The sequence below is a fragment of the Diceros bicornis genome, chromosome 11 (assembly GCF_020826845.1).
Source record: "Diceros bicornis minor isolate mBicDic1 chromosome 11, mDicBic1.mat.cur, whole genome shotgun sequence".
Taxonomy (NCBI): domain Eukaryota; kingdom Metazoa; phylum Chordata; class Mammalia; order Perissodactyla; family Rhinocerotidae; genus Diceros; species Diceros bicornis.
Window position 1 is genome coordinate 56,248,296 of NC_080750.1, and position 12,614 is coordinate 56,260,909.

General features: G+C 35.4%; 1 protein-coding gene across 13 annotated transcripts in view; it reads right to left on the minus strand.

Annotated features, from left to right (window-relative positions):
• NEK1 (NIMA related kinase 1) overlaps nt 1–12,614 on the minus strand; it is a 181,319-nt gene that overhangs the window by 41,200 nt on the left and 127,505 nt on the right. For all 13 annotated transcript variants that reach the window (XM_058550334.1, XM_058550340.1, XM_058550339.1 and 10 more), the window contains one exon: nt 8,803–8,952. In XM_058550334.1, the coding sequence (XP_058406317.1) occupies nt 8,803–8,952 (150 nt within the window). The remainder of the gene's footprint in view (nt 1–8,802; nt 8,953–12,614) is intronic.

Below are 12,614 nucleotides of genomic sequence, written 5' to 3' on the forward strand. Positions count from 1 at the left end.
TTCCCAAGCAAGCGTGATGGGCTGATTTAAGAATAGCAGCTGAAATGGGAACGATTTTTACACATTCCAATTTGCAAGTAAATGGAAGGTATCGATGGAAAAGTCGGAAAGGGTTAGGACAGTCTGGACCCTAAGAATTCTCAAAACTAACCGACTGAAGTTTCCTTCTAGAAGAAAGACCTACTTTGAGGAGAAATTGTTGGAAGGAGAATCTAAATTGACTTGTGCAGGGATAATAGAAACAAAGGAAAGAGAAAAGTGAGGGAAAGGACCAGAGCCAGAAGAGCTTAAAAACTACTAGGCTGTAATTTTTAAACACTTCATCAAAGTAACAGAAGAGGAAGCTCTAAGCTATGAAGTTAGAAAAGATATTTTGACTAATTCTTCCCTCCTAAAAGTTTAGCAAATCTAATTTCACATGCAAATAATTAACATAATAGGATCATCATTGAATTCTGTACAAAGTTATTAAAAGAAAAAATAGAAGTAATAGAATAATATCCCTACTGACTCGAGTTTCCCAACTTGGGCACTATTAGGTCAGAAAATTCTTTGTTTTGGGGAGCACTTGTTACAGTATGCATTGTAGAAGATTTATCAGCTTCTCTGGCCTCTACCCACTAGACATCTGTAGTATCCTTCCCTGGTGACAACCAAAAATGTCTCCAGATAATGGCAAAATTACCCTTGATTGAGAACCACTGCTATAGATAACAAAAACCCACAAAACAAATTAAAATTATAACCTACTATTGAAAAATTAACTAGAAAAATTAATTACATGAAATAAGAAGAGAACAATATAAATTACAATGAGGAAATAATCAGGAATGAGGCAGTTGATAGAGCTCAGGAAAAACCAGAAAAAAAAAGAAAAAATCTTAGAAATAAAGATTCTAGATTAAACACAAGATCATATAAACCAAACATACAATGTCTTAAGAAATAGGGAGGGTGAGCAGGAGAAAAATATTTAATTAAAGAAAAAAGTGACAAAAAGGATTCAAGAGAAAGTGACAGATACAGAAGAAAGGCAAAAAAGATCCAAAATGCACACAGTAGAAGTCCCTGAAGTAGACTTAAGGAACAAAACAGAAAACTATAACTCAAGAAAACTTTCCTAAAATTGGGGGCGGGGGGGGAGAGGGGTGGAGACTGGAAACCACATACTAAAAAAACACACCACAATGAGGAAAACTACAAAACCCTGACGAAAAAGATCAAAGAAGGACTAAGTAAATGGAGAGATTATCCATGTTCATGGATAGGAAGACTCAATATTGTCAAGATGTCAATTCTTCCCAACTTGATCTATGGATTCCACCCAATCCCAACCATAATCCCAGCAAGTTATTTTGTGGATATTGACAAACTGATTCTAAAGTTTATGTGGAGAGGCAAAAGACCCAGAATAGCCAACAGAATATTGAAGAACAAAGTTGAAGGAATAACACTAACTAACTTCAAGACTTACTAAAAGCTACAGTAATCAAGATAGCATGGTACCGGTGAAAGAATAGGAAATAGATCAATGGAACAGAACAGAGAGCCCAGAAACAGACTCACACATATATAGTCAACTGATCTTTAACAAAAGAGCAAAGGCAATTCAAAGAAGAAAGGATAGTCTTTTCAACAATTGCTGCCAGAACAACTGGACACGCATAGGCAAAAAAAAAACTTATCTAGACACAGACTTTACACAGTTCACACTCAAAATCAATCACAGACCTAAATGTAAAATGCAAAACTATAAAACTCCTAGAAGACAACATAGCAGAAAATCCAGATGACCTTGGGTTTGGCAAGGATTTTTTCAGATACAACACCAACAGCACGATTAGTGAGAGAGAGAATTAATAAGCTCGATTTCATTAAAATTAAAAACTTTTCCATTAAAATGAAAAACAGTGACAGAAAGACAGTGTCAAGGGAATGAGAAGACAAGCCACAGATTGGGAGAAATTATTCGCAAAAGACATAAACACAAAAAGGATTGTTAACCAAAATATACAAAGAATTCTTAAAACTCACCAAGCAAACAACCCAATTAAACACGGGCAAAAGATCTGAACAGACACCTCACCAAAGATACACAGATGGCAAATAAGCATATGAAAAGATGCTCCACATCATATGCTGTTAGGGAACTGTAAATTTAAACAATGTGATACCACTACACATCTATTATGATGGCTAAAATCCAAAACACTGACAATATCAAATGCTGCTGAGGATGTGGAGCAACAGGAACTGTCATTCATCTCTGATGGCAGCACAAAATGGTACAGCCACTTTGTTATATAGTTTGGCAGTTTCTTATAAAACTAAACATACTTACCATACAATCTAGCAATCATACTCCTTGGTATTTATTCAAATGAACTGAAAACCTATGGCCACACAAAAAACCCCACACAGATGTTGACAGCAGTTTTATTTGTAATTGACCAAACTTGGAATCAACCAAGATGTCCTTTAACAGATGAATACCTATATAAACAAACTGTATTATATCCAAACAACGTAACATTCTTCAGCACTAAAAAGAAATGAGCTATCCAGCCATGAAAAGACATGGGGTAACCTTAAATACACATTACTAAGTGAAAGAAGCCAGTCTGAAAAGGCTACATACTGTATGATTCCAACTGTATGACATTCTGGAAAAGGCAAAACTATGGAGACAGTATAAAGGTCAGTGGTTGCTAGGAGTCTGGGGGAAGCAAGGGATAAATAGGTAAAAATATATCACCAAGAGTGAACTCTAATCTAAACTATGGGTTTTGGGTGATAATAATATGTCAACGTTGGTTTGTCAACTGTAACAAACGTACCACCTGGGGTGTGGGGGGGGCGGGGGGGTTGTTCATGGTTGGGGAGGCTATGCATGTGTGGGAGGAGAGGGTATATGGAAATTCTCTGTACTTTCTGCTCAATTTTGCTGTGAACCCAAAACTACTCTAAAACAAAAGTCTTTTAAAAGAAAAAAACCCAAATACACTAAATACTAGAAAAATAAACCTGATACCAAAAATATATTTTAAGAAAACTATTGGACTTTAAGGAAAAAGAAAGATATCCTTTGAGTATCCAAGCAAAAAGACTCAGTTATAAGGAAAAGAAAATAAGGTTGTCATCAGAACTTTCTGACAATTATGCTTTATGCCAGAACATAATAAAGTTACATATTAAAGACATTCAAAGAAAGGAAATGTAAGCCAAAGATTTATATTCAGCCAAACTGATCTTTAAGGATAAAATCTTATTAGACAAACTGTTATGAATATGAAAAATCTCTGGTTGTATTGTTCATATGATCCCTTCCTAAGGAATCTATTAGAAAAAGAGCTTAAGACAATCAAAATGATACAAGAGACATTGACATAAGGATTGGAAGACTCAAGAATACCACGGTTCCTTTATGTTTGTCATTTCATCCACAAAACAATCCTTGATAACAGTTGTTTCCATTCTACACAAGGAGAAACTGAATGTCTAAGTCAGAGGAACTTGCCCATGGTTTCTGGGCAAGTGCTGGAACCAAAATTGGAACCCAAACTCATTCTTTATCCACAACATAAAGCTGCTCCCACATACACATTAAATAAACCTTTGTGTCTTTGCGTATACAGTCATGCATTGTGTAATGTTCTGAGAAATGCCTTATTAGGCAAGTTTGTCATTGTGCATCATAGATGATACAGCCTACTACACACCTAGATGGTACAGCCTACTATACATGTAGGCTATATGGTATACTCCATTGCTCCTGGGCTACAAACCTGCACAGCATGTTACTGTACTGAATACTGTAGGCAATTGTAACACAATAGTATTTGTGTATCTAAACCTATCTAAACATAGAAAACGTACAGTAAAAATACGGTATAAAAGATAAAAAATGGTACACTTGTATAGGGCATTTACCATGAATGGAACTTGCAGGACTGGAATTGCTCTGAGTCAGTAAGTTAGTGGTGAGTGAATGTGAAGGTCTAGGACATCACTGTACACCACTGTAGACTTTATAAACACTGTACGCTTAGGCTACACTAAATTAATAAAAAAATAATTCTTTTTTCAATAATAAATTAACCTTAGCTTACTGTAACTTTTTACTTTATAAACTTCTTAATTTTTTTAAACTTTTTGACTCTTTTGTTATAATACTATTAACTTAAAACACAAACACATTGTAGAGCTGTACGAAAATATTTTCTTTCTTTATATCCTGATTCTATAAGCTTTTTTTTCTATTTTTAAAATTTTTTATTGTTTTTTTACTTTTTAACTTTTTGGTTAAAAACTAAGATGCAAACACACACATTAGTCTAGGCCTACACAGGGTCAGCGTCATCAACATCACTGTCTTCCACCTCCACATCTTGTCCCACTGGAAGGTCTTCGGGGGCAATAACACGCGTGGAGCTGCCATCTCCTATGATAACAATGCCGTCTTCTGGAATACCTCTTGAAGGACGTGCCTGAGGTTCTTCTTGAGGAGGTGTCACTCTTTTCAGAAATAGGTCCATGGTGGTTTGCTTGGTTTGTTTCTTTTTTTCATCACAGATTTGTTTGTAAGCAGATAATGCACCATGAACATTCCTTTCTATTAATGAAAACTTTTCGGTGCTGGCATCCATGTTTTCTAGCTTTTTAAGGAGCCTGTTGAGGTCTGCAAAAGCTAAACTCTTCACTGTGAATTTTCTTCGGTGTTCTTTTTCTTCTCCTGCAGTTTCCTTTTCTCTTGCCTCTTCTTAAGCTACGCATTCCTGTTTCAGTTCCAACAATTCCTCATTAGTCAATTCCTCGGGAAACACCTCCATGAGCTCCTCAGTGTCATTCACATTCACACTCAAGTTAAAGTTGTTTGCCATCTCAACCACAGCCTTGTTGATTTTTGCTACCTCCTGATCCTTGGAAAATCCTTTGAAGTCATGGACGAACTTCTTGAGTGTCTTCTTCTAGATGCCATTCAGACACTCCTGGGTGACATCCTCCCAAGCCCAAGCAAGGTTCTTGATGCAGTCATAAATGTTGTAATCCTTCCAGAATTGTCTCAGTGTCCTCTCAGTTGCAACAATAGCCTGGGCAAAGGTCCTCCCCAGGTAGTAGGCCTTAAAAGCTGCTATAACTCCTTGATCCACTGGATGGATCAAAGAGGTGGTGTTTGGAAGGAGAAACACAGCTCTAATATTGGGATGAAGATCACCAATAAAAGAAGGATGTCTGAGAGCACTCTCAACAATAAGCAAAATCTTGAAAGTTATGTTATTCTCCAAACAGTACTTCTCTATTTTGCCGGCATAGCAATTCAAGAGGGCACCTTGGAAGAGGAGCTGGGTCATCTCTGACTTCTTATTACTCCTGTAGTACACTGGCAGTCTGTACTTACTGATATGCTTGAAGGCCCTGGGGTTCTCATTGTGCCAGATCACACATGGTTTCAATTTGTAGCCTGCAACATTGCCCCTGAGCAAGACCATTATCCTGTCCTTAAAAGCCTTGAAACCTAGCATTGACTTGGCACCCTTATGGATGAAAGTCTTTTCAGGCATCCATTTCCAGAATAGGGAGGTTTCATCCATACTGAATATTTTCTCTGGCAAGTAATTTTCCTCCACAATCAGCTTATCTAGAGTGTCCAAAAACTTTTCAGTTGCCCTCACATCTGCACTTACAGACTCACCACTCACTTTCATATTATGTAATGAATAACGATTCTTGAATTGTTTAAACTACCCAGAGCCAGCAGTAAATTCAACATCATAGTTGGGTCCAGCCATTTCTTTCAATATTGCAAATAAACTTTTTGCTTGGCTGTGATCATGATGCTGCTGAGAGGGATATGCTTCTGTGTCTGGTCTTCAATCCAGGTCATTAGAAGTTTCTCCATGTCTGATATAAGTCCTTCTCAAATTTTTATTGCCTTCAGTGAAGCATATCCTTTAAAAGCTTTCATCACCTTGTTCTTCAAGATCATAGCTATGGTGGAACGGGACATGCCTGACTGGCTGAGCAATAACCATCACTGATTTTTCCACCTATGTAGTCCTTAATCACTTTTAATTTCGTTTCCAGGTCAATCACTCAACGAGGTCTTTTACTGGCAACATTAGCAGTGGATTTTAGATGCTTAGGGGCCACAATGAATGAAACAACATGAGATTAAACCAAACACAAGAGAAAATAATGCAATCAAAAGATGTGGTAAGCATGAGATATATGAGGCTGCTGGCAGCATAACACAGCATACTGTTTTACAGCAAATTTTTTTTTCATAACTACAGTAGAAAGAGTACACTCTAAAATAATAATAAAAATATAAATAGTAATGGTAAATATATAAACCAGTAACACAGTCGTTTGTCATTTTCAAATATTATGTACTGTACATAACTGTATGTGCTATACTTTTACATGACTGGCAGTACAGTAGGTTTGTTTACACCAGCATCACCACAAACATGTGAGTAATGTGTTGCACTACAACATTATGACAGGACCACTGTGACAGGAATTTTTCAACTCCATTATAACCTTATGGGACCACTGTCATACATGTGGTCCGTTGTTGATCAAAATGTCATTATGTGGCACATGATTGTACTGGAATTGCATATTGCCTGGAATTTTGTTCTCTCCCTTATCTACCCAATGAGCTCTTTTTTATCTTTGGCCCAGCTCAAAACCACTTGCTCTCTCTGTGGCTTTCCCTTACCCAAAAGGGCCATATTATCATTAATGAAACTGTGTAGTATTGATATAAAGCCTCCCCAACTGTGGCTCCATAGAATTTCACACACAGCACCTCTAATATAGACTTTGTCACATGTGATTTCCTTGACGGTAAGAACTGTGACTTCTTTGTCTTAAAATCCCAGCATAAAGCATATTCTTCTAAGTATATGTAGTTAGGGAAAAAAATTAAAGCGAGGGCAGATGACGACTCTGGGCAGTCTTTAACTATCCAAAATAAAGTTAATTACTTAAACATCTCTGCACTACCTCTTTGTGAATATTTTATTCTTGTCCTTTTCATGAAATATTATCATTTATTTGTTTTCACTTGTATCTGTCCCCCAAGAGTAAGGATGATCTTGGTAGCTTTACCTCCTAACACATAACAGTACACACAGACAGTAAGTGTTAAATAAATAGTTGGTAAATGGAATTAAAAAAAAATAAGACAAATCATAAAATAAATTATTTCTCAGTTCCAATTCTAGGCAGATGGATTATTTTTATTTTTTTTATTTTTTTTTATTTTTTTATTTTTGTGAGGAGGACCAGCCCTGAGCTAACATCCAATGCCAATCCTCCTCTTTTTTTGCTGAGGAAGACTGGCCCTGGGCTAACATCCATGCCCATCTTCCTCCACTTTATATGGGACGCCGCCACAGCATGGTTTAACAAGCGGTGCGTCGGTGCACACCCGGGATCCGAACCGGCGAACCCCGGGCCGCCACAGCGGAACGTGTGCGCTTAACCGCTTGCGCCACCGGGCCGGCCCCTACAGATGGATTATTTTAACATGGAGCAGGAAAGCCCTGCTTTCACATTGCCTAAGTATTACCACATATCAAATTACACATATTTAAGCAATAAAAATTTTTACATAAGAGGTATCAGAATCAGATGTTTTTAAAGTAATAGTTCTGATGGGAATGAACATATATAGGACTTTTAGACTACAAAATAATTTGAAATTTTTATCATTATTTTTGAAAATGTTTTAGCCTATAGGCATTTTTTTCCTGAATAAAGTCTGAGGCATTTTGAGAACAAGCTCAGACTGAGATGTAAGCATATTAAATTACTAGTATTTTTGTTTTTGATTAGTATTTGGCATACAACTGCACAATTTCCAGACACAAGAGTATGAACAAATTAATTACAAATATACACACTGTGTACTTGCCCTTTTCTCAAACAAGTAATTATATATGCTAAGAGATTCACCCTTAATAAGGAAATAGCAACCCACTTTTGCCACTTTATTGACATGTGTATGGGTTCATTTCACTGGCTAATTATCAGCATCTGGCTAATTCATATATATACAATGTGAATAGCCTCACCTCCTAGTTGTTTTTCTGTCAGTTTTGGATATGAGTTTCACTCTAAGCTTTAAGGAGAGACAGAGAAAAAGAAAAAAAATAGAGACAGAGATAGAAAGAGCACAAAAGTGACATATGCACACATTCATGCCTAGACACAACTTAAAAAAAAACAACTATATTCAACTTCCTCTTCATTTGAATAAGATGTTAAATCTGAAAACACCTGCTTTATACACAGACAGTCTTCTTTATGCATAGCTATAATACCAAGACCCACAACACTCATGGATCAGATTTTCCTTCTGCCTCACAAGAACTCATCCTCCCAAGTCCTAGGATAATGTATGTCATACCTACTGCAGATATCTTTTAGTCTTTTAGTCAACCTGATTCCTGAATCCACATTAAAATATACACGATTCATCTCAATGTACTGCTCCTATATCTTTCTTCAGGAAAAACATCATTCTGACTTTTCTGGTTCCCTCCACACACATTTCCTTTTCCTTTTATTTTTAGATCCCATTCAGGTTATATCAGATCAAAACTCAAGGCTTCATTTGAGACAACTCCCCAGAAAACACAACCATTCTCCATCTAACTAGAATATTATTATAACAAAAAGATAATCTATTACAAACAGTTCACTTAAAATAGACACATCTTAAAAAATACAATTTGATTTTCAATAATATTACTTCTACTCTTAGAAAAACAGCTGCTTTCTGCTTACCACTTCTAATGGTTGTGTTTTCCAATAGTTCTGTCTGAGGTTGTAGTTCAGCTTCTCCAAGTAACTTTAGAACAGAATTTGTAGGGCTTTTTCCCCAGACTCTTCTTGGAGATCCACCAGGATCTAATTTAATAACCTCTCCCACTGTATGTTCTATAAGATAAAAAAAATAATTTTCAATGACAGAACATAATAATAATCCTGCATTATAAGGCAGATTTAAGGTCTTCTCTCCAATTAGTGCTTCACAAGAAAAAGTTTTGTAAACAAAGAGCATATTATGATGATGCTTAAAAAAAGACTTCCAGGGAATGAATGATGAATGATAGAAGAGTAACACAAGTTCTAAAAATATTAATAATTATTTAACAATACCCAATAATTATATAATTAACTAATTAAAAATAATAATCAATAAATATTAATACTAGTAATAAAATATCTATAAGTTCCTTCTGAAATACTTAGGAATTAAATTCTAGTTTTAAGGAAAACATAAATTATAATTTTAATTTGAGAAAATGAAAAAAAACACCTAAGATAATTAATAATTTGGGAGAGTACAAAAAATATATAAATTAAGTATTTTGTTTCTATAATTTAATTAAAGAGAATAGAAAACAAATCCTAAGATAAATGTGCATACCGATTAAAAGTAGAGAAAAGTATTCCTAAGAAATTTTGCTTTATTTTATCTTATACATCATAAATAGGAAACTGACACTTTCTTTCTGACAATAATAATTTTAGGTAAACCTTTTCAATGAAATTTAGCAAAGCAAAAAAAAGGAAATTATCTAACGAAGTTGGAGTCTTTAGAACGTTTGGTAATAGTATATTTACTATATAGGTACCAAGCAGTAATAGATAGGATATAATCTCAAATATTATGGAGTATAAGACATATAAACTTTCAATGGTAACCAAATACAAGTTGATATAAATTTCTGTGTATGAGTTTCATAAAAGTAAGCACCTGCAAATTAACAGTTAATATTCAGTTTTGTACAGCCAAAATGATTACCAATAGGAACAACTTTTTAAAAGGATGGTTACAAAAGAGTAGAGAACCCAGAAACAGACTCATAACTTACAGCCACTTGGTGTCTGACAAAGGTGCCAAAGCAATCTAATGGGGGGGAGGAGTCCCCTTAAGAAACAAAACTGAAAAAACCAAACATCCATATGAAAAAATATAGACTTCATCCCCTTTGATACGGTGAGGGAAAACCAGGTGGAGCTGGTGGTCTCTCTGAGCAGAGGTGACAGAACTGGAAGTCTAGGGAGGCAAAAGTGGTTAGTGTTGGCAGAAGAGTACTAAAGAGCTACACAGAGAGAGAACTCAGGAGAACTGTAGAGAGTCCTTTCAAGTCTTAAGCTGAATATCGATCAGCACATGTGTGAGGAAACTACTGTAGTCTAGAGAAAAGATCACCCAAATGCAGTAGAGGGAACAATACTTGGAGTTCACGCAGGATCAGAAATAGTCCCTATTCCCACTAGCCAGAAAAGAAAGTCTCGTAATTCACAAGCCATCAAGTAGATCACTCAGAAAGGTTTTTGACTCAGTAAAGGGGGACAGATTACCCATAGAGTAAACATTGCTCTGGTTCCACCTAACAAAGCTTAAAAGCAAGACCTAAAAGGGTCAAGATATTTACAAGTAACTGAACTGTGTCTCAGAACAAAGGTCAAGAATATTTACAGCAACACAAAAATATATAGCACCCATCAAGGTAAAATTCACTGTTTGGCTTCCAAACACAAATGACTAAGCAATCAGAGAAGCAGGAGGATTCAACCTAAAATAAAAGGGGAAAAAAACATCAACCAATCAAACCAAGGCCAAAATGACAGAGATGATGTAATTACTAGACAAGGAAATTTATAACTGTCATAATAATTGAATTCCATATTTTCAACAAGCTAGAGAGAAGATTGATGATGATATTTAGAGACAAGGAAAACATTAACAAGATCCATATTGAACTTCTAGAAAGGAAGAGAGAAAAAAGGTGGAAAAAACTATGGCAAACAATTTTCCAAATTTGATGAAACTATATAGTCACAAATCTGAGAGGCTCAACAAAACCCAAGCAAAAGAAACATGAAGAAAATGACACAAAGGCGTATCATGATCAAATTTACTAGAACCAAGGCTTAGGTGAAAAATCTAAAAAGTATGCAGAAGAAATAAGACACATTACATACAGAGGAATAAAGAATAAGAATGACAGAAGACTCTCATCAAAAGAAATGCAAACCGGAAAACACTGGAGCAACATAATTAAAGCACTAATAGGAAAAAAAAAGTCAGCTCTGAATTCTATACCCAGAAAAAATATCTTTGTAAAAGAAAAGCAAAATACACATTCTTACACACATACACAAGCTGAAAGAATTCATCACCAGCAGGAATGCATTACAAGAAATGTTAAAGGAAGTCCTTCAGGCAGAAGACAAAGGATACCAAATGGAAATATGACTTACACAAAGGAATGAAGACCACTGGAAGTAACAACTACATGGGTAGATACCAAAGATTTTTCTCTTATTATTTAAAACTTTTTAAAGGATAAATGACCATGATGTATTATGGGGTTAATAGCATAAATTAAAAAAAAAAAAGAACAGCACTACGACTGGGAGGGAACAAATGCAAGTATATTACTTTAAGGTCTTGCACTATAGGTGAAATGTAATAAATTGCTTGAAGATAGACTGTGATAAGTTAAAGATGTACACTATAAACTCTAAAGCAAATACTAAAATAACACAACAATGAGCTATAGTTAATAAGCCAATAACAGAGATAAAATGGAATCATAAAAAATACTCAATCCAAAAGAAAGCAAAATAGAAATAAGAGGGCAAAGGGAACAAAGAATAGATGACACAAACAGAAAACAAATAGCAAAATGGTATATTTAAATCTGACCATATTAACAATCATAGTAAATGTACATGGTCTAAATATACTAAGTTAAAAGTTGTAAGAGTCGATTAAAAAAGCAAATTCAACAAGAAATCTACTTTAAATAAAAAGACACAGATTAATAGGAAAAAAAGGATAAAGATATACCAGGTTAACATTGAGAAAGAAAAAGCAGAAGTGACTATACCAATATCAAACAAATAAATTTTAGGGGCTGGCCTGGTGGCATAGTGGTTAAGTTCGCACACTTGGCTTTGTCAGCCCAGGGTTTGCAGGTTCGGATCCCAGGTGCGGACCTAGCCCCACTCATCAAGCCATGCTGTGGCAGCGTCCCATATACAAAATGGAGAAATATGGGCACAGACGTTAGCTCAGGGCCAATCTTCCTCAGCAAAAAAGAGGAAGATTGGCAAGACGTTAGCTCATGGCCAATCTTCCTCACCAAAAAAAAAAAAAATTTTAAGTAAAGAATTTATTTTAAAAAGGAACAAACTATTAATAATCACAACACAGATGACTCTTAGAAAGCATTATGAGTTAAAGAAGCTAGACACAAAAGAGTACAAACTGTTACAATCTGTTTAAATAATATTTTAGAATCTAAGATAGAAAAAATTCAGAAAAAGTTGCCTCTGGGAGGCCAGGAGCAGAGATTGAATGGGAAGAGACATGAAACTTTCTGGGGTGATGGTAATGTTTTATATCTTGATAGAGGTTTGGATTATGTAGGTCTAGGCATTTGTTAAAACTCAGCAAATGTACAGTTAAGATTTTTGCATTTTATTGTATGTAATTTATTTATTTATTTATTTATTTTGTGAGGAGATCAGCCCTGTGCTAACATCCGTGACCATCTTCCTCCACTCTATATGGGACGCCG